Genomic DNA, 22,644 nt, shown 5'->3' on the forward strand with positions numbered 1-22,644 from the left:
CCCCGGGGGTGGCCATTGGGAGGTGAGTCTGACTCCACAGCTCGCCCCTGACCTTAGGCCTCCACTCATGACACCCTGCAGCTGACCTTCTCCTGGAGCCTTGCTCCCACTACCGCTTCCTGACCAACGGGTCGTCGTCCCCTCCCGGCCAGGAGCGGGAACTCTTCCACGAGACTCTGGAGTCGCTGAGGGTCCTGGGATTCACCCCGGAGGAAATCACCTGTGAGTGAGCCCCAAACCCCAGCTGCAGGTGGGGCTGGGGCGCCGCATGGGCAGGCGGGGAACCTGGACAGTCAGTCCCGGGTTGGGAAAAAGAACCAGGGGCGGGGGGGCGGAGGCTGGAGGAGGGAGGAGGTGTAGCTTTAAGGAGGGGATCGGGAAGGGGACACAGCGACGGTGGCCTCTGAGCAAAGGCCCGAGGAGCTGAGAGAGTGAGGACCGGTGTTCCCAGGGTGTTAACCCCAAAAATAAAGCTGTTGGCTCAGTTGCTAACAAAATGGATTGATTTGGGAACAGCAGAGAACCGTAACTGGGGACAAGCAAGCTACGGCAAAACCACAGACCCGCCTGAGTTGCTGGGGCGGCCAATTTCTTTTTCTTTCTTTTTTTTTTTTAATGTTTATTTATTTGTTTTGGGAGAGAGAGAGAGAGAGCGAATGAGCAGGGAAGGGGCAGAGAGAGAATCCCAAGCAGGCTCTGTGCTCTCAAGCGCAGAGCCCGACGCGGGGCTCGATCTCATGAGCCGTGAGATCATGACCTGAGGTGAAATCAAGAGTCAGACGCTCGACCGCTCGACCGACTGAGCCACCCAGGCACCCCGAGGTACTGTATTTGTTTGCTAGGGCTGTTGTGACAAAGCACAACCCGAGCGCCTTAAACAGCGGAAGCCGCTGGTCTCCTGGTTCTGGAGGCCAGCAGTCCGAGATCGAGATGATGGCAGGGCCGCCTGGTCCTGGGAGGATCTGTTTGTTCACTGCCTCCCTCCCAGATTCTGGTGGTTTCCTGGCAGTCTTCGGTGTTCCTTGGCACATAGGAGCATCACCCGATCTCTGCCTTCATCATCACGTGGCTTCTGCCCATGTGCACATCTGTGTGTTCAGATTCCCCCGTTTATAAAGACACCTGTCGTGTTGGATCAGGGGCCACCCTGCCCCACTGCGATCTCATCTGGACTTTAATTATATCTGCTTGAGTCAGTACCCGTATAAGGTCACATTCTGAGAGGTCCTGGGGGTTAGGACGTCAGCCTATCTGTAGGGGAACAGGCACGATTCAGCCCATAAGTGCATATAGGTGGACCTCAGTCCTTCTGCGACTGCCTGACTTTTCATTGTTCGTGTGAACTTTGAGGTCTAGGGTTGAGTGGAGGGGCCGCGTCCCTTTCTCCTCTGGCCTCCAGCACTGCGGGAGGCCCAGGGAGCTATTGTTGGCTCCAGGGCCAGCTGGGAGGGCTGGAAACCCAGCGCCAGCTTGCCTGTCTACCCAGGCTGCAAACTGGCCGGCCTCCTGGGGCGTATTGACACAGGGTCTCAGGCCTTCCTTGCTGGATTTCCCAACCTTGGTTGTGTAACTTCCTCCGCCTGCCTGAGAGTCGCCCGGGCAGCTGGCAAACAAATTCAGATGGAAGCCACAGGGGGGCCTGGCCTCTGACACAGGTTGCCTCAAGTAACCCTGGGAGCAGCCGCCCTGCTGTGCCCTGGGTGTGGGCAATTCTTTTCCTTTATTTTTTATTTATTTATTTATTTTTTTTAACTTTTAAAAAATGTATTTATTTATTTGGGGAGAGAGAGAGAGAGAGAGAGAGAGAGAGAGAGAGAGAGAGAGAGGAAGAGAGAGAGAATCCCAAGAAGCTCCCACACTATCAGCACAGAGCCTGACGTGGGGCTCGAACTCACGAACCGTGAGATCATGCCCAGAGCTGGAATCAAGAGTCAGACGCTTAACTGACTGTGCCACGGAGGTGCCCCCGATTTTTGCAATTCGGAAAAACAAAACTTTTGAAGTGCGTAGGCACGTGGTGACATAATCTGAATGTGCCAAAGGTCGCGGTGAGGAAACCCACGTCTCCTGAGGTGCCCTGAACCCTAGATTCCCTCCCACTGTTCAGGATGCAGAAAGCTGGGAAGAAATATTTTAGACAGCTACGAAAAGACACGTGTTACTTTTCTATAAAAGGAGGCATTTCCTAGCCCCTGGGCTGATGTTCAGCCGTACCAGGGACAAAAACGTTAAGATATTTCTCTACTGCATTTTTTAAAGTTTACATATTTATTTATTTAGAGAGAGTGGGCGGGGGGGGGGCAGAGGGAGAAGGAGAGAGAAGATCCCAAGCAGGCTCCTGGTGGTCAGTGCGCAGAGCCCAATCTGGGGCTCGATCCCACGAACCGTGAGATCATGACCTGAGCCGAGTTGAAGAGTCAGGCGCTTAACTGGCTGAGCCCCCCAGCCAGTTTAAATGCCCCGCTGCTGCATTTAAAAGTTCCTCTGTAGTTGCTGCCGCAGGGGGACCGCATCTCCTTGACCTTCTGCCCAGGACCATCCCAGATACAACAACAAACAGGTGAAAGGCACCTGGCACACCGGGGGTGGCATTGCGGTTAAGGACTCAGCTCATCTCCCCTCTGCTAATGTGCTTTGTGCCCCACTTTTCCCAGCAGACAGTATATTTTAGCAATAATTCTGGTTTTGTATGTATAGGTAGACTTCAGTTGTGAGTTGGGGGGGGCTGCATGAAGTTTCGTTGTTTAAATGGACTAGGATTCTTTTTAAAAAAATTTTTTTTGACGTTTATTTATTTTTGAGACAGAGACAGAGCATGAACAGGGGAGGGGCAGAGAGAGAGGGAGACACAGAATCGGAAGCAGGCTCCAGGCTCTGAGCTATCAGCACGGAGCCCGACACGGGGCTCGAACTCACGGACCGCGAGATCGTGACCTGAGTCGAAGTCGGACGCTTAACTGACCGAGCCACCCAGGCGCCCCGAGTGTTTTTTCAATTGTGGAGACTCCACTTCATCGCCGCCCAGAAGGTGGCGCTAGTTTCCATCCCCACCCACGGTGTTCCCAGAGTGCTGTGTCCCCTGGGTGCGTGCCAGCAACCGCCGTCGTAAGCTTTTGGGTTTTCGCTGGTGTGGCAGGTGGATGGGGTCTCGTCGTCGTTTTCTTTAGCATTTTTTTTTTTTTAATTTTTTTTTTCAACGTTTTTTATTTATTTTTGGGACAGAGAGAGACAGAGCATGAACGGGGGAGGGGCAGAGAGAGAGGGAGACACAGAATCGGAAACAGGCTCCAGGCTCTGAGCCATCAGCCCAGAGCCCGACGCGGGGCTCGAACTCACGGAGCGCGAGATCGTGACCTGGCTGAAGTCGGACGCTTAACTGACTGCGCCACCCAGGCGCCCCTCTTTAGCATTTTATTGACAAGGAGTGGAGTCGGCCAGTCACCTTTTCGTAGACTCCTTCTGACAGAAGAGGTGACCGAGGTCCAGGGAGGTGGGGTGCCTTCCCTGGGACTCACCCCAGTGGACGAGGAGGTGGTGGGACCTGGGTCGGACCCCACAGCCAGCCCGCGATCTGGTTTTAGGGAGGCGGGTGGGCACCTCTGGGAAGCTTTCCGGACCATCTCTGGGAAGGTGGTCGCCAGTGGGAAGCCCGGGGCGGAGAGCACTGGGGACCAGTCCAGGCAGGCACCATGAATGACACTTCCAGTGGTTGAGCAGAGAACCTGGCACTTGGGTCCTGGCTCCTGTGAGCAGGACTGGGCGTCACCGGCCCCACGCCCCTGCCCCCGCTGGCCTGGGCTTCCTTGCCATCGGCTGGTCCGAGGTCACCAGCAAGAGCTAACTGCCAACTTCTCGGGTGTCAGATTCACCCGGGCGCTTGGCCCCGGTGCAAGTTCCTAAGTCAACTGTCAGAGGCCATTTTAAAGGCCACTGCGGGGGACTTAAGTCCGGGCTGGGTCCGGGCTGATGTTAAGGAATGAACGATCATTCAGTTTTTAGGTGATGATGCTATTGTGGGTCCATAAGGGAGATGTCCTGGTTTATTTATCTTCTGGGAGGTGCGCCGCTGTCCCCAGGGGAGACTCCCAGAACTGCCAGGGCTCTGGGCTGTCCCCCGACTGCCCAGTGCCCCCGGACCCCAGGCGGGCAGAACCAGAGATCTCTGAACCCAGCTCCTCTCACTGCCCAGCTTGGGAAACTGAGGCCCACGAGGTCACCCAGCTTGTCCAAGGCCACACTGCAAACTCCCACATCCAGTAATGTATCCCCCACTAGTTAACTTTTTGCCATTTATTCATTAATAGAGTGAGTCATCCAACGGCGAAGGGGTTTGTGGGCCAGTCATCTGTAGGCACTGGGCGAAACTCACAGTGGCCAAGACAGAACGAGCCCCTGACCCGTGGAATGCTCAGACCTAGAAGCGTCCGTTTACACAAACGGATTAGAGTTGAGCCCATAGAGGGGGGGAAGGGTGACCAATAGAAGGTGCATGGAGCAGGGACCACATGTCACAGGGTTCCGTCACGGTCGGGGGAGGGTCAGGGCAGCCTCTGGAGGAGACGGCCCTCGGCTGAGCACTGATGACCTGGCAGGAGTTAACCAGGCATAGATGGGAGGGTCTGAGGCAAAGCCCTGGTGGCAAGGAAGAGTGTTGGAGGAACCGAAAGGGGGCTGGGTGGCTGCTTGGAGTAAGCGAGGGGACCCTGGGGCCGGAGGAGCTGTGAGGGTCAGGGACAGGGTGCCAAAAACCCTGATAAGAGGTTAGATTGAATCCCAGAAGTAGTGTGGACCACGGAAGGAATTCCTCCCTGGAAACAGGCAAGCTTAAGTTCATCCATGAAAGCATTTATAGAGCACTAACTGTATGCAGAGCGCACGCTCAGGAGATGAGGAAGGAACAGGTACTTTCCATAGGGATTACGATCTCAGTGGGGATGGAGAAAAATCAGTATTTGTTGCACACCCTGTCGTGCCCTGCAAACTATACCAAAACCTGTTTTTTTAACTTATTTTTATTCTTAATGGATGTTACATTAGTTTCAGATACACAGCGTATGGATTTGACAGTTCTTTCATTAGTCAGTGTTCACCACAAGTGTAGTCAACGTCTGCCTTTGGTTTTCTTTGAGAGAGAATTCATGTAACCGTGAAATTCATCATTGTGAAATGCACAATTCAGCAGTTTCTAGTGCACGTAGATTCCTGTCCCGCAAGGTGTTTAATTCCCGACACCAAATCCTTTTCTTAAATGTTTATTCATTTATTTTGAGAGAGAGAGAGAGAGAGAGAGAGAGAGAGAGAGAGAGAATCCCAAGCAGAGTCCACACTCTTCAGGCAGACGTCAGGGCTCTTCAGGGCTCTTCAACCTGAAGTCAGGGCTCGAACTCACCAACCGTGAAATCATGACCTGAGCCGAAATCAAGAGCCCGAGGCTTAACCGACTGAACCACCCAGGTGCCCAACATACAGCTTTTATAGTAGTAACTCTCTGGAGGTGTCTAGTTGGCTCAGTCGGCTGGGCGTCCGACTTCAGCTCAGGTCATGATCTCGCAGTCTGTGAGTTCGAGCCCCACGTCGTGCTCTGGGCTGATAGCTCAGAGCCTGGCTTCTGCTTCGGATTCTGTGTCTCCCTCTCTCTGCCCCTCCCCCGCTCACCCCCCCCCCTCTCAAAAGTAAATAGATGTTAACAACAACAACAAATTTTGTAGTAGTAACTCTCTGTAGACTCTCCTGTCTTAAACAGCCAGGGCTCCGAGGAGATCAAAGCCTGCCATTTGGACACTCTCGGTTACAAAGGAGACACCCGGCTTGGCCACCCCGAGCCCCTGACCTGGAACACTGAACAGCATGTTCTACATATTCTGCTTGATGGGCTTAGAGATGGCTCTCTATAGTCTCAAGACAGGGGCTAACCCGGGCGTGCAGGGTATGCTTGTACTAACCAGCCTTCCAGCACGTGCCTTACAACGTGGTACCTCTGACCCCCTGTATTAGCTTCCCATGACCGGTCACCAATGACCACAAACAGTGGCTTAAATCAACACACCCTTATTCTCTTACAATGCCTGAGGCCGGAAGTCCAAAGCCAGTCTCATGGGACTAAAATCGAGCTCTGGGCAGGGCTGGTTCTTTCTGAAGGCTCACCAGGAACATGCGTTTTCTTGTCTTTCCCGGGTTCAAAACACATCACTCTAACCTTTGCTCATGTGGTCTTCTCCCTCTGCCTCCCTCTTTTTTTTTTTCCCTCTGCCTCCCTCTTTTTTTTTTTTTTTTAAGTTTATTTATTTTGAGGGGAGGATGGGCAGAGGAGAGAGGGAGACAGAATCCCAAGCAGGCTCCTCCCAGCTCAAAGCCCGATGTGGGGCTTGAACCCACGAACTCATGAAATCATGACCTGAGTCAAAATCAAGAGTCGGACGCTTAACCAACTGAGCCACCCAGGCGCCTCCCTCTTACAAGGATCTACAGTGAGAGTCTACCTGGGAAATCCAGAATAAATCTCCTATCTTGACTTTTTTTTTTTAATTTAATTTATTTATTTTGAGAAAGAGAGCGCGAGTGAACAAGGGAGGGCCAGAGAGAGAGGGAGAGAGAGAGAATCCCAAGCAGGCTTCACGATGTCAGCAAAGAGCCCGACGCGGGGCTTGAACTCACAAACTGCGAGATCATGACCTGAGCCGAAATCAAAAGCAGGACACTTAACTGACTGAGCCACCCAGACGTGTCCCCGTTTTGACATTTTTAATTTAATCACACCAGTGAAGGCCACTGTGCTCTACAAGGTAACATTCACAGATGCCAGGAATTCGGATGTGGCTCCTGGGTGGCTCAGTCGGTTAAGCATCTGACTCTTGATTTTGGCTCAGATCATGATCTCACGGTTTGGGGCGTTCGAGCCCCTCTTTGAGCTCTGTGCTGACAGCATGGAGCCTGCTTGGGATTCTTTCTCCCCCTCTCTCTGCCTCTCCCCCACTCTCTCTCTCTCTCTCTCTCAAAGTAAATACATAAACATTAAAAAAAAAAAAAGTCGCACACTCCACCGACTGAGCCAGCCAGGCACCCCTCAAAAATTTTTTAGGTTACACACACACAGGTGCACGCACACGCACAGGCACGCCCATCCACACACATTTCCCCAGGATCACACGTGTCTAGCACATTTCACTCTCCGTCCGTCTGGAACTATTCCTTCTTTATCATTGGTGACCTTGAGACTTTTGAAGATTACAGACCAGTTGTTTTGTCTCAACTCGGCGTGTTTCCTTGCGATTAGATTCAGGTTTCGGGTTTTTGGCAGGAGTATCCCAGCAAGGTGCTCCTCCCTTCCCCCTCCACCACCCTCTTTTTCTAAGTAATCAGCCTAGAAGCAGAGACACCAAAAAAATGTGCCTGGAGCCTAAGCATCCAGTCCGGGGGCTTTCTGCAAGCGAATGCGTGTATAACCGGCACCTGGAAGGTCCCTTGTGCCCCTTCCCGTCACCAGAGCCGTCCCCCCCTCCCCGCCATGTGATCATTATTCTGGTATCTAACAGCTTACTTGTTCCTGCATTTGGGTACAAACAGACCCGTATGGTGGGTGTGCTTTCGTGTCTGACTTCTTCTGCTTAACCACGTGACAGTGAAGTTTGCCCATGTTCAGCGAGTGGCCAGGAAGGGGCTTCTGAGAGGCCGGCTCCACGGGCGCATCCCCTCCGTAAACGCTCGGCCAGCTGGAAGGGGATGATTTGTGCGCTTTTCTGTATGCGGGCCACGTGTACGTGCTTCCATGCGAATTTTATGCTGGAAGAAGGCGTCAAAGAGGAAACGCAGCCGTTAGGGATGCGGACCCTGGAGTCAGACTGTCCCAAGTTTGCGTCTCCCCTCCGCTGCTGGTGAGCTCCAGTTGGTCGCCTGACTGTGCCTTGGTTTCCCCATGTGTGAAGGGGTTTTTTTTTACTCACAGGTAAAATGTTATTGGAGGACCTGCCTTGCGGAGTTAAGAAGGTTAAGTGAGTTCATTTGGGAGTGTTTGGGACAGGACCTGGCATGGAGGGGGTGGAAAGAAATCGACGTCCATTTGAACCCGGAAATCGCGAAAACCGTTCTGGAAGGCGCGGTTGATGGGGAAGCTGGGCGCTTGCGCGGATCTGTAGCGTCGCCATAAAAGCGGCAGGTACAGGTCCAGTCAGTCCCGTGTTCATGGGTTTTCCGGTCCCGCTCAAGGGCTGCGTGCAGCTTTGCTGTCGCAGATGAGAGGGCTCCCAAATCTTGATAAAATTCTGAACAAAACCCGACCACAGCGTCTCCTGGGATTTCATCGTGGCTCCGTTCCTGGAAAATCTACCGCGTGTCAAAACCAAACACGAAACGCTTGTGTTTATGCATAAACCAGGTCGGGTTGCTCAGATCATTACAAACCATTCTGTCATGGGCAAAAATGTCCACGGGGACGCTTAGGAGTCACGCGGTGTGTGGGCAGTGCTTTGTGCCACAGAAGGGCGTCTTCACCCGGGTCCCCACTCGCCCGGGCCCTGTGGTCTCCAAACGCACCCCGCAAGTGGCCCCGTGGCCTCCGTCTTTATGCCCGCCACCCCCTGGGAGTTCCTGCGATGTACTCTAGGGGGCAGCAGTCCCCATGAGCGAAATTTCTGGCAGCGCTGTGCTGACAAGGGGGGGGGGACAGTGCATCCTCTTTTGCAGGTTCTGCATTTGCGACTTCGCCTACTCGCTAAATTTAACCATACCCTCCTCCCCCAACCAGTACTCCTGGTGCTTCTGGGAACGTTGCGTCTTTCACACAGGGGTGGAAAGTTGGAGTTGTACACACACACACACACACACACACACACACACACACGGGGCTAGGGTTCCGCGACGCAGTGCTCTGCCGCCTCGTCTCGGCTCCACCGTAAACCGGTGCCCTTTTCGCCGGCTACTGAGTGCCACGTGTTTCACGGTTTTGTGCTTTGCTGGTTGATGGTTTCACTGTCTAAAGTGCCCCCCACGCGTCGGGCTTAATGCGGGCTGGCATCCCCACGTGCAAGAGGGCTGTAGTGTTTCTCACAGAGAAAACACATACATTAGATGAGCCTTCTTCCGGCTCCCATTAGAGAGGTGTTGGCCGTGAGCTTGATGTGAACGAAGCGACATTATATAGGTAAGGTATCTTTGGGACAGAAACACGCATAAAATGAGGTGATGTAAGGGCTCCTGAGTGGCTCAGTTGGTTAAGCATCAGACTTTGGCTCAGCTCATGATCTTGCAGTCTGTGAGTTCGTGCTCGGCATTGGGCTCTGTGCTGACAGCTTGGAGCCTGGAGCCTGCCTCAGATTCTGTGTCTCCCTCTCTCTCTGCTCCTACCCCACTCGTGCTCTCTCAAAAATAAACAAACAGGGGCGCCTGGGTGGCGCAGTCGGTTAAAGTGTCCGACTTCAGCCAGGTCACGATCTCGCGGTCCATGAGTTCGAGCCCCGCGTCGGGCTCTGGGCTGATGGCTCAGAGCCTGGAGCCTGTTTCCGATTCTGTGTCTCCCTCTCTCTCTGCCCCTCCCCCGTTCATGCTCTGTCTCTCTCTGTCCCAAAAATAAATAAATAAAAAAAAAAAAACGTTGAAAAAAAATTAAAAAAAAAAAAAAACAAACATTAAAAGAAAAAAAGAGGGGCGCCTGGGTGGCTCAGTCGGTTAAGCGTCCGACTTCAGCTCAGGTCACGATCTCGCGGTCTGTGAGTTCGAACCCCACGTCGGGCTCTGGGCTGATGGCTCAGAGCCTAGAGCCTGCTTCTCATTCTGTGTCTCCCTCTCTCTCTGCCGCTTCCCCGTTCATGCTCTGTCTCTCTCTGTCTCAAAAAATAAATAAACGTTAAAAAAAATTAAAAAAAAAAAGAATTCATTTATCCGCTCATATGTTTTAAGAGCTTCCCAGTGTCACCAATGGATTTTAAGCTGAGGAATAGTGGTGTAATTTTGACATAGGGTTTTAAAGCTGGATTTCCTTTTTTTTTTTTTTTAATGTTTATTTATTTTAAGAGTGAGAGGGAATGCACATGCATGCGAGCAGGGGAAGGGCAGAGAGAGAGGGAGAGAGAAAATCCCAGACACACTCCTTGCTCTCAGCGCAGAGCCCGACTCGGGACATGATCTCGTGAACCACGAGATCATGACCTGAGCCAAAATCAAGAGTCAGACGCTTAATGGACTGAGCCACCCAGGCGCCCCGTTAAAACTGGATTTCTAAGGGGCTAGTTAAGAGCACACATCAGAGTGCACGCACACGAATGCCCTCTCTGCCCCTTAGCCATGCTGCGGATGGTCTCGGCTGTTCTCCAGTTTGGCAACATCGTCCTGAAGAGAGAACGGAACAATGATCAAGCCTCCATGCCTGACAACACAGGTAACCCCACCTGACCCGCTGCCCACGCGGGGTCCTTGTGTCCCTCTGTTCCCCCGGACAGAGCAGCCCCCCCACTCCCTGCTCCCCAGCAGGGCATGCCTCCAAGCTATGCTGATCCTTTACCAAGATATCATCGTCCACTCTGTTCCTCATTGTAAAAGGTGTGACCTCTGCCAAAGCTTTGAATAACACCAGTGTGCCCGAGATCCCCCCCCCCCCCCCGTCATCCTGGCCCCTCTGACAAAACTGCCCTTAGCATTGGGCTTATCTCCTCTTGGCCTCTGTGCTTTGCATATATACTTTAGTTTTTGCTTTTCAGAAGCAGAATTATAACTGATATTCCTTTTTTTTTTAAATTTTTTTCAACGTTTATTTATTTTTTGGGGGACAGAGAGAGACAGAGCATGAACGGGGGAGGGGCAGAGAGAGAGGGAGACACAGAATCGGAAACAGGCTCCAGGCTCTGAGCCATCAGCCCAGAGCCTGACGTGGGGCTCGAACTCACGGACCGCGAGATCGTGACCTGGTTGAAGTCGGACGCTTAACCGACTGCGCCACCCAGGCGCCCCGATATTCCTTTTTTTTAATCAAAATGGAAATAGTTCTGCTTCTTTATTATCATGAAATAATACAAGCTGGATGGGGGGGGGGATCAGGCAATACAGAAAAGTATAAAAGCAGGGGAATTACCACTGTCATACTCCTGAGCGGTAATTCACTGCAACATTTTTGGGCATTCCTCTCTGGGCTTTGTTCTTTTTTTTTGTTTTTATTTATTTAAAATATTTTTTTAATGTTTATTTATTTTTGAGAGAGAGAGCAGGGGAGGGGCAGAGAGAGAAAGAGAGAGAGGAGACACAGAATCCGAAGCAGACTCCAGGCTCTGAGCTGTCAGCACAGAGCCCAATGCGGGGCTTGAACTCAGGAACTGAGAGATCATGACCTGAACCAAAATCAAGCTTCGGCTGCTTAACCGACTGAGCTACCCAGGCGCCCCACGTCCGGGATTATTTATCCCATGTTGGGGTCCCAGAGAGAGAATCGTTGGGCCAGAGGAACATACACACTTTTAGGACGTGTGATACCTCTGGTGGGAGAGGCCGGGCCCCTGGTCTGTGCTCAGCGGCCGCTGCCGCTCCCTAAGGCTGATCAGACCCCCTGTCCCTCCCGCCCTCAGCCGCACAGAAGCTGTGCCGCCTCCTGGGACTAGGGGTGACGGATTTCTCCCGCGCCCTGCTCACCCCCCGCATCAAAGTCGGCCGAGACTATGTGCAGAAAGCGCAGACCAAGGAACAGGTGGGCGGGGCGCCGGGGGGCGGGGCGCCGGGGGGCGGGGCGCCAGGTCCTGGAGCTTTCAGCCGCTTATGCCGGGTTTTTCTTGCGCTCAAACTTTTGCTAGTGTTCGCTCTGTTACCATCTCTGCTTCTGGTGCTGGGAATAAAAGTAGTAATGGAAACAGACCATGCCTTTGTGGAGCTCAGGCTGAAGTAGGAAACAGATCATTAAAAAAAAAAAATGCATAAACGGTGGGGCCTCCTATGAAGGAGGGGGTTTGGGGGGTCAGGGAAGTCCTCTATGAAGAGATGATGTTTGCGTTGAGACCGAGATGGCTCAAGGCAGAGGGAACCGCATGTGCAAAGGCCCTGGGGCTGGAACAGGCTTGGCGAATTGAGAACATGAAGGAGGTCAGTGAGGGTAGATAGCCAGGGCCAGGGAGGCAGAAGCTGCAGTCGGAGGGGTTTGGAAGGGGACGGATCACACAGGGTGTTAGGGGCCACGGTAAGGAGGTGAGTTTTATTCAGAGCGCAGCGGGCCAGTGAGGGTTTAAGCCAGGGAGTGACTTGATTCGGTTCATCTTTTATGAAGACCCCCTTGTCTACTGCATGGAGAATTGGACCCAGGGGGCATGGGTGGGAGCAGGGAGACATGAGGAGGTTGCTGTCAGAGTTCAGGCGAGCGATGGGGGTGGGGGGATGGGAAGTGGGGCAAAGCGAGCCCATGTTAGATAGAAGTTTCCAGAATCCAGCTTTTGGGCAGAGGCCTCTGCCTGTCCCCAGGCTGGGAACTCGAATGAAGAACAATTGTGAAGACATAGAGAGGGACATGAGGGCCAGAGATCGGAGCTCCCGCCGACCCAGGTTCCATCTCGGCTGAGGTCCTGTCGTTAGTACCATTTTACAGATGAAGAAACTGAGGCTCAGAGGTTTATTCACATGCTTGAGGCCACACAGCTTCTAAGGGGCAGAGCCAGGATTCAAACCCGGGTTGTCGGCCTCCAGAGTCCACCTTCTGAACTCTCACGATGCTGTCGAAATTGGTTCAGGGGTTGGGGGGGCGGGTTGATGACCTCACGCACCCCCAAGCGGTTCCCAGTGCCTGGCGCAGCGTGGGGGTCTGTACCGGTCGGTGTCATCGATTAACGTCATTGTTCTCGGTGAGCCGCGAGGCGGCCCGTCCATGTCAGTGTCTCCTTGCTGGCCCTGGGCTTGTGCTGGGGCCGTGGAAGGGGGACCAGGCCCTCACGTGCGCCCCGCCCCACAGGCCGACTTCGCGCTGGAGGCCCTGGCCAAGGCCACCTATGAGCGCCTCTTCCGCTGGCTGGTCTTGCGCCTCAACCGTGCCCTGGACCGCAGTCCCCGCCAGGGCGCCTCCTTCCTCGGCATCCTGGACATCGCCGGCTTCGAGATCTTCCAGGTCTGCACCTGGGGCCAGGCTGGGGCCAGAGGGCTCCGTCACTCCGGCCCTGTCCCCCTCTCTTTGTGTCCCTGTCCCCCTCTCTCTGGGTGTCTTTCCACCAATCCTGGACCCCCCCCCCCCCCCGTCTCTTTCCTCCTCCCTGTCTCTGTCTCCTCCCTTTCTCTTTTCTCTGTGCCCCCCCGTCTTTGTCCTCCCCGTGTCTCTGTCCCCCTATCTCTGTTCCCTTACCCATCTCTGTCCCCCTCCTCATCTCTGTCTCCCAGTCTCTGTCCCCTCTGTCGGTATCCCCATTTCTGTCCCCCCATCTCTGTCCCACCCCCTGTCTCTGTCTCCCCCCATCTCTGTTCTCCCCCCCAACTCTGTCCTTCTTGTCTTTGTACCCCCATCTCTGTTCCCTCACCCCTGTCCCCTCATCCCTGTCCCCTATCCCTGTCCCCCATCCCTGTCCTCCTTGACTTTGTACCCCCGTTTCTGCCCCCCTATCCCTGTCCCCCATCTCTGTCACCCATCCCTGTCTCCCATCCCTGTCCCCCCATCCCTGTCCCCCCGTCCCTGTCCCCCATCCCTGTCCCCCATCTCTGTCCCCCATCCCTGTCCCCCCATTCCTGTCCCCCCATCCTTGTCCTCCTTGTCTTTGTACCCCCGTCTCTGTCCCCCATCCCTATCCCCCATCCCTGTCCCCATCCCTGTCCCCCATCCCTGTTCCCATCCCTGTCCCCCCATCCCTGTCCCCCCATCCTTGTCCTCCTTGTCTTTGTACCCCCGTCTCTGTCCCCCATCCCTATCCCCCATCCCTGTCCCCCCTTCCCTGTCCCCCATCCATGTCCCCCATCCCTGTCCCCATCCCTGTCCCCCCTTCCCTGTCCCCCATCCCTGTCCCCCATCCCTGTCCCCCCATCCCTGTCCCCCCATCCTTGTCCTCCTTGTCTTTGTACCCCCGTCTCTGTCCCCCATCCCTGTCCCCCCATCCCTGTCCCCCCATCCTTGTCCTCCTTGTCTTTGTACCCCCGTCTCTGTCCCCCATCCCTATCCCCATCCCTGTCCCCATCCCTGTCCCCCATCCCTGTTCCCATCCCTGTCCCCCCATCCCTGTCCCCCCATCCTTGTCCTCCTTGTCTTTGTACCCCCGTCTCTGTCCCCCATCCCTATCCCCCATCCCTGTCCCCCCTTCCCTGTCCCCCATCCATGTCCCCCATCCCTGTCCCCATCCCTGTCCCCCCTTCCCTGTCCCCCATCCCTGTCCCCCATCCCTGTCCCCCCATCCCTGTCCCCCCATCCTTGTCCTCCTTGTCTTTGTACCCCCGTCTCTGTCCCCCATCCCTGTCCCCCATCCCTGTCCCCCCTTCCCTGTCCCCCATCCCCGTCCCCTAGCCCTGCCCCCCCCATCCCTGTCCCCTCTCTCACTGGTCCCTTATCCTCCGCAGCTGAACTCCTTCGAGCAGCTGTGCATCAACTACACCAACGAGAAGCTGCAGCAGCTCTTTAACCACACGATGTTCGTGCTGGAGCAGGAGGAGTACCAGCGCGAGGGCATCCCCTGGACCTTCCTGGACTTCGGCCTCGACCTGCAGCCCTGCATCGACCTCATCGAGCGGCCGGTGAGCCTCAGGGCCCGCCCGCCGTCGCGTCCACCGCTGGGAGACGACCCCCCCCCGCCCGCCCCCCTCCGCCTCCTGCCCCGCTGGGCCTCGGGCCTCTCCCTCGGTTAAGGACTCGCAGGCGCGCGGCGGCCGCCGCGGGCCCCGCTTCCGCCCAGGCGCCGATCGACAGCCGTTCTCGCATTTGGCTTCCGTCCCCGTGCCCCTCACAAGAGCTACGAGTTAGCGGCAGCCTAAGGGTCCAGCATTCGGGGATCTGACGTCCTCTTCCCCTCCTGTGGACGGCTAGGCTAACCCCCCTGGACTCCTGGCCCTGCTGGACGAAGAGTGCTGGTTCCCGAAGGCCACGGACAAGTCCTTCGTCGAGAAGGTGGCGCAGGAGCAAGGCGGCCACCCCAAGTTCCAGCGGCCGAGGAACCTGCGGGACCAGGCCGACTTCAGTGTCCTGCACTATGCGGGCAAGGTCGGAGGCGGGGCGAGCCGTGAGGCTCGTGGGCGGGAGTGGGGACCACCAGGCTGCAGACCCAGGAGAGGGCAGGGGGGAGAACGCGGGGGGAGGGGGGAGAGGGCGCGGGGGGAGAGGGCGCGGGGGGAGAGGGCGCGGGGGGAGAGGGCGCGGGGGAGAGGGCGGGGGGGAGAGAGGTCAGGGGGCGAGAGGGCAGCGGGGCGAGAGGGCAGCGGGGAGAGAGGGCAGGAGGGAGAGAGGGCAGCGGGGAGAGAGGGCAGGAGGGAGAGAGGGCAGGGGGGAGAGGGCAGCGGGGAGAGAGGGCAGCGGGGAGAGAGGTCAGGGGGGCGAGAGGGCAGGGGGGAGAGAGGGCAGGGGGGAGAGGGCAAGGGGGAGAGGGCAGCGGGGAGAGAGGGCGGGGGGGGAGAGGGCGGGGGGGGAGAGGGCAGCGGGGAGAGAGGTCAGGGGGGCGAGAGGTCAGGGGGGCGAGAGGGCAGCGGGGCGAGAGGGCAGGGGGGCGAGAGGGCAGGAGGGAGAGAGGACAGCGGGGAGAGAGGGCAGCGGGGAGAGAGGGCAGGGGGGAGAGAGGGCAGGGGGGGAGCAGGAACTGCCTGATGTCCTGACAGGGGCCAGGAAAACCCCAGGAGGACTGAGGACTCTGATGTAGGCAGCAATAGCTTCCTCAGGGCGCCTGGGTGGCTCCGTCGGTTAAGCGTCCGACTTCGGCTCAGGTCACGATCTCGCGGTCCGTGAGTTCGAGCCCCGCGTCGGGCTCTGTGCTGACGGCTCAGAGCCTGGGGCCTGCTTCGGATTCTGTGTCTCCCTCTCTCTCTGCCCCTCCCCTTCTTGCACTCTATCTCTGTCTCCGTCTCTCTCTCAAAAACAAACATAAGAAAAAAGAAAAGCTTCCTCAAGGAGGGGCTATTTACGATAGGTTTGGAGGGGTGGGCCCGAGTTCACTGAGAGGAGAATGACAGCATTTTATCCTCCCATTCGGCAAAGGTGTGCCTTCTGTGCTCAGCCCTGTGCCGAGCAAAGCTGGGGCCCCAGGGTGGACAGGGTCTCTGTCCTCACACAGCTCCTGCTCTGGGCGAGAGACAAGTACAGACCGTTAGGGGGTAAGGCGGGGGTGGGGGGGTGTTTAGTGGGGGCCGCATAGGGCGGTGTGAAAGCCCAGCCGAGGAACGCCAGGGAGATTTCACAGAAGAGAGGCAGGCGAGATTGGAAATTGAAATCAAGGGTCCACAAACATTTTCTGTAAGTAGTTTTGGTTTTGTGGGCCAGTCTCGGCCACAGCCGCTCAGTTCTGCCATTGTAGTGGGAAAGACACAGCGGGTAATGCGTAAACGGATGCATAAATGAAGGCTGTATTCCAACAAAACCTTATTTACAAAAACGCGGCAGCCTGGATTTGGCCTGCGGGCCGTAGTTTGCCAATCCCTGGCCGAAATGACGAGAAACGGGGGGTGCCTGGGTGGCTCAGTCAGTTGAGCGTCTGACTCTTGATTTTGGCTCTGGTTGTGATCCCAGGATCATGAGATCAAGGCCCATGTCTGGCTCCGTGCTGAGTGTGGAGCCTGCTTAAGACTCTCTCTCTCTCTCTCTCTCTCTCTCTCTCTCTCTCTCTCTTCTCTCTTCTCTCTCTTCTCTCTCTCTCTCTTTCCCCCTCTCTCCCTCTCCTTCTACCCCTCTCCTGCTTGTGTTCTTTTGTCTCTAAAATAAAAGCAAAAAATTTAAGGGGAGCCCGGGTGGCTCAGTCAGTTAAGCATCAGACTTTGGCTCAGGTCATGATCTCACAGTTCGTGGGTTCGAGCCCCGCGTCGGGCTCTGTGCTGACAGCTCAGAGCCTGGAGCCTGCTTCGGATTCTCTGTCTCCCTCTCTCTCTGCCTCTCCCCCACTCACGCTCTGTCTGTCTGTCTTTCTCTCAAAAATGAATAAGCATTAAGATTCTCTCTGTCTCTCTCTCTCTGTCTCCTTCTGCCCCTCTCCCACTCGTGCTCTTTTTGTCTCTAAAAAAGGGCAAAACATTAAAAAATAAATGAGGAGTAACAGCCATCAAAGGATAGGTGAAGGCTGGGAAGGGCTGTCCGGGGGGGAAGGAACAGCATATGGAGGCTGGGAGACAGGAGACCTATGTGTTCTGTGTCTAGCACTCACTTCCTTTCCCAAACATTGTCTGAGACCTCCGGTGTGCCCAGCCCTGTGCTGTGAGTCAGACCTGAATCCTGGCCTCAGGGGAGCCACTGTCTTTGGGGGGCGCACACGTGTGGGGAGTTGTGTGGGTCAAGACTCGGACTCTGAGAGCCTCAAAGCAAAGCCCTGAATACTCAGAAAATCCGTGTGAAATACGTGTGAAAATCCGCGGAGACCAGGAATGGCAGGGGTAAACGCCGAGGTGGAAATGAACTTGCACGTTTGAGGAGCCGTGAGGAGGCCAGGGTGGCTGGAATAGAATGGATAAGGAAGAAGTGATGGCGGGCGAGGTCCTGGAGGTGGGACAGAGAACGGATGAGGGAAGTGAAGGGAGAGGGGCCATGCAGGTGGAGGGTGCAGTTCTGGGCACAGACACTAGGTGGCACTGACGCTCTCTCATCTGTGGAGAGCCCTGGAGCTGGAGGTCTCCGGGGTTTCTGGGAGGTTCCTTGGGAAACTGGGAGAGCTGGTGAACCTGCGGGCTCACCACCTTCCTCTGCCTGACTTCGTCCAGGTGGACTACAAGGCCAATGAGTGGCTGATGAAAAACATGGACCCTCTGAACGACAACGTCGCAGCCCTGCTTCACCAGAGCACAGACCGGCTAACGGCAGAGATCTGGAAAGATGGTGAGGGCCGTCATTTCCCCAGGCCCTGTCCCTGGAGCTCGGTGCATCCCTCTTCCCAGCCCACAGGGTGCACACCTTTGTTCTAGAGGCTGAGTTCTGAACGTGACTTGTCTGCTCAGACGCAGAAGTGAGGCAGGCAGGCCAGACGGTCTGACAGTAGCATTTCCAATCGGTGACTCGTTGATTGAATGATTGGCTGACTGCTACAAGCCAGCCTCATGCTCAGTGATAAAACACTCCCCCTTAACCAGAAACAGACGAGGATGCCCGTGGTCGCCACTGCTCTGAAACACGGTTTTGGCAATACTAGCCTATGCAATCAGACTGGAAAAAGAAATAACTGTATGAATATTGTAAAGGAAGAGAGAAAGTCATTCATTGTAGATGGCCTGTGATCCCTAAGGAAAAAAAAAATCAGATTTGACTGAAAATTAATTCATCACAACAAGGAAACTCAGCAGGGTGGTGTTTTACAGATTAGTCACCTTTTAGGCTTTGCTTTCTGCACTTTCACAAAGTTCCCTTCAGGGCCCCAGGGAAGAACAACGGACTGAGATGTAGATTTTGCAGAGCTTTCCTGCTCCAACAAGGCCCCTGTAGATTTGGTCATCAGTCTTTTTGGAATGACCCTTCTGGGAGGCACGGGCAGAAAAAGTATGAGACCCCATACCTTTCCAAGCCTTGTTTGCCACTTCCCCTCCTTAGAGGAGACATGATTTTCACAACCGACAAAACCAGCATCCTGGTTTTTTCCCCCCGATTCCAGACGTCCAGGGTCTGTCCGTTTGCTGACGCCTTTTACTGAAATGAAAAGCAAAGTTGTAATTGCTAGCCCACGCAATTAGACAAGAGAACAAAATAAGCAAGATGAATGGTTCCCAAATGGACTCACAGAACTAGAAGAGTGTGAGGTGCCTTGATGTTATGAGGTGATTTTAGACAGAGGAATTTGAGGTTTGTGTCTTCTGTGGTTTGTACAAGAGGGATTGAAAAGTAGTGCTTGATGTTCACTAACAGAACCAGATTCTGCTATGAGAATCATCTCCTCAGAAAATCCCCACCACACACACACTTCTTTAATATCTGTGTCCCCTTTATGGACACATCATGCCCCACCCCCACCCCCACCGTGATCCCTCACATGCCCCATCTCATATGAGCCTGGCTCTCCAGGGATTCCAAGAGAGAAGCGGAAGCTGTGTCCTTGTCTCCAACCCGGTACAGTGTTCCTTCCTCCACAACTCTCCTGAACAAAGCAGGTCAGAGCAGCCCAGATTCAAGGAGCTGCAAGTCACAGGAGGGACAGGGAACTGGGGCCCTCGTGCATCAATCTCTACTACGGCTGTCCTGAGCCCAGAGTTGGGTGCCCAGCATCCTGGGAGCCCAGGGGAAAAGCTCTCCTCAGAGAGACCAATGCAACAAGCTAGGAAGGAGCATTGAGTTAGTCCTTGAGCTTCCTGGCAGCCAGGGCAAAAAGGGATACCTAATAAAGCAGATACAGATTTAACCTCTAGGGAAAGAGATTTTTTATCTCCTTGGCATTGAATTCCCACAAAGAACGGTCATCCTTCCGGTCATCTTGATGCCCTCAATGGGTAGACACAAACGTGAACAGGACAGTCGCCCTAGCTTTAAAAGTTCATGGCCAACATTCAAGTTTTTCCTCCTGCTTTGCCCTGTGCTGTTGACTAATAATGCTCTCTTTTTCTCTTGCCACCGTCTGTCCCTCCTCCCTTCTCTTGCTGTTCCCATTGCATCTCCCACCCCTCATCACTCTGCCTCCCCCCTCCATCTGTCCTCACCCCCCAGAACACGGGGGCTTCCAGCAATTCCCTTTCCTCGGCTCCTTCCCACCGTCACCCCCAGGATCTTCAGGGAGGCGCAGCTCTGCCATTTCTCCGTCAGGGGGTGGGTGTTGCTGTGCACCGACGGGTGAGATTTGCCGGATGAAGAGGGTGGGCCTGTTGGACCGGGTACCTGACTTTGAACATCAGTCCCCTCTCCTCCGTGCGGGGGACTCTCGCTCTCCTTCCTTGTCGCCTCCCTCAGCAGTTTCCAGACTCTTTGTAGCCACACGACGCCTTCTAATTAAACCGCATGTAAAAGTACAAGCCTCTTGGTAACACCAGCTGGCATTTACTGAGCATGTACTACGTGCCGTGTGCTGTGCAGAGCCTGTTTACAATTACTAACGCCTAGAACCCTCTGAACAGGGGCGCCTGGTGGCTCAGTAGGTTAAGCGTCCTACTCTTGATTTCAGCTCAGGTCATGGTCTCACGGTTTCGTGAATTCAAGCTCCATGCTGGGCTCCGTGCTGACAGTGTGAATCCTGCTTGGGATTCATTCTCTCTCTCTCTCTCTCTCTCTCTCTCTCTCCCCCTCCTCCCCCACTCACACTGTCTGTCTCTCTGAAAGTTAATAAATAAACTTAAAAAAAAAAAAAAGGATCCTCCGAACAACCCAACGAGGCAGGTGTTAGTGCTATTATCCCCATCATACAGATGAGAAAGCACAGAGAGGTTAAGACACCTGCCTGAGGTCACACAGACAGTAAAGGACAGAGCTGGGATTCGAACCCAAGACATCCCAGGGCCTCTGCTCTCATCTGTGCTGTAAGAACTTAATTACCATTTTGATAACAGCTGGGAGCATGGCGGTGAGAGGGAACGTTGAACCTGGGGAGGAAAAGGCCAGCGGTGAGCCCCCACTTGTGCACCAAGCCCTGCCCTAAGCGAAGATTATCTGGTTGACCCCTGATGACCCTCATTACTGAGGACTGCAGGACATCAGAGTCTGCCCCCGCCGCAGGTCCCTGAGAAAGGAGGCGTGACTTCAAACAGAATTCGAGGGGCACATGGGTGACTCAGTCGGCTAAGCATCCGACTTTGGCTCAGGCCATGATCTCGCGGTCCCTGGGTTCAGGCCCCGCTTCGGGCTCTGTGCTGACAGCTCAGAGCCTGGCGCCTGCTTCGGATTCTGGGTCTCCCTCTCTCTCTGTCCATGCCCCACTCACTCTCTCTCTCTCTCAAAAATAAAAATAAAAATAAACATTAAAAAACCCCACAGAATTCGAGATGAAGGAGTGGGGATTTCTCACTAGCTGAAGTGACGCCACCAAATGACAAAAGAGAAAAGCGTCACCATGAAATCAGGCCTTTTTGGAAGAATGATTCACACGGAGGCAGTCTGTGTGCTTTTAAATATCGCACAGAAAAGCTGGGCTTTATTACGTCCTCAGTGGGACATCGTGTTAAGTTCCTAAAACTGCAGCCATACTGAGTGCGCTGTTTCCCTCTCTGTGCCTCGATTTCCTCGCCTGTAAAATGGGAACGATTCTTACAGGCTTATAAACGAGAAGGCGTATATAAAGTGCTTCGAGTGGGGCCTGATAGAGAGGACGTGCCAAGTAAGCATATGCCGTTGTCATGACCACTTTTTGATAAGGAACAGTGGAGATCGTTCCTCGAGAAGAAGAGCAGAGGCCAGGTTTCCAGTGGACTCTCACTGCCTGGGTTCGAATCCTAGATCTGCGCTTTCTCAGCTGTGTGACCTTAGGCACAGACTTGCACCTTTCTGAGTTTACACATCAGTCCAACAGGGCTGCAAATACCTACCTTACCGGTGTTTCATATGTAAACTGCCAGTTCCTATAAATGACAAGACCCTTGAACTTTGACTTAAAACAGGGCACCTAAAACTGACCCCTGACCCGCCTCTTTCTCTACATCTGTTTCCTCTCCCCATAGTGGAGGGCATTGTGGGGCTGGAGCAGGTGAGCAGCCTTGGGGATGGCCCACCCGGCGGCCGCCCCCGCCGGGGCATGTTCCGAACAGTGGGACAGCTCTACAAGGAGTCCCTGAGCCGCCTCATGGCCACACTCAGCAACACCAACCCCAGCTTCGTCCGCTGTATCATCCCCAACCATGAGAAGAGGGTGAGTGACCGGCCTGGGGACGGGGCGGGGGCAGCGCTGGCATTGGGTAAAGGCGAGGCCACTGAACCCGGTTGGAGCCACGTCTGGTCCCAGGCTCGCCTCCGACTGGCTGTGTGACCTTGAGCAAATTCCTTTCCCTCCCAGGCTCAGTGCTCTGTTAGGAAAATTCATTCTTCAGTGGGACTTAAATTTTATTGAGCACCTACTAAGTGCAGGGTATTGGGGATACTGGAGAGAGAAAAGCGCAGCCAACCCCTATTCTCACAATCTAATGGGGAGCCCAGACACTCGACTGACCACTCACGATAAATGGCCAGTTGAATTTGTAGGGGAAGTAAGTATCACCTAAGGTGAAGTCAGGGAAGCCTCCCTGGAGGAGGTGGTGACTGAGATGGGATGAGCTTGTGCAAAAGCCCGGTGGGAGGTTGAGGCATGAAAGGTACAAGGGATGGAAAGCAGGCTGTTGGGGCTGGGGGTGTCACGGAGGTGTGGGGAGACCATGCCTGGCTTCGTAGGCCACCCAAAGGTCTTCTTGTTAGGAAAATCAGGGAAGGGGCCCTGCAGGGAAGGGTCAACATGAGTGGAAAACGAGAACACAAAATGAGGGGTGCCTGGGGGGCTCAGTTGGTTAAGCATCCAGCTTCGGCTCAGGTCAGGATCTCGTGGTTCGTGAGTTCAGGCCCCGCGTTCGGCTCTATACTGATAGGGCAGAGGCTGCTTGGGATTCTCTCTCTCCCTCTCTCTCTACCCCTGTCTTGCTCTCACTCTCTCTCTCTCT

At 54.7% G+C, this 22,644-nt stretch overlaps 1 protein-coding gene across 2 annotated transcripts in view; it reads left to right on the top strand.

Annotated features, from left to right (window-relative positions):
- Nucleotides 1-22,644, top strand: part of MYH14 (myosin heavy chain 14) — a 91,893-nt gene that overhangs the window by 19,597 nt on the left and 49,652 nt on the right. For both annotated transcript variants that reach the window (XM_030299282.1, XM_030299283.1), the window contains 8 exons: nt 82-222; nt 10,274-10,369; nt 11,547-11,665; nt 12,911-13,063; nt 14,491-14,664; nt 14,954-15,127; nt 17,818-17,932; nt 21,679-21,866. In XM_030299282.1, the coding sequence (XP_030155142.1) occupies nt 82-222; nt 10,274-10,369; nt 11,547-11,665; nt 12,911-13,063; nt 14,491-14,664; nt 14,954-15,127; nt 17,818-17,932; nt 21,679-21,866 (1,160 nt within the window). The remainder of the gene's footprint in view (nt 1-81; nt 223-10,273; nt 10,370-11,546; nt 11,666-12,910; nt 13,064-14,490; nt 14,665-14,953; nt 15,128-17,817; nt 17,933-21,678; nt 21,867-22,644) is intronic.

This window comes from Lynx canadensis, chromosome E2 (genome assembly GCF_007474595.2).
Source record: "Lynx canadensis isolate LIC74 chromosome E2, mLynCan4.pri.v2, whole genome shotgun sequence".
NCBI classification, from domain to species: Eukaryota; Metazoa; Chordata; class Mammalia; order Carnivora; family Felidae; genus Lynx; species Lynx canadensis.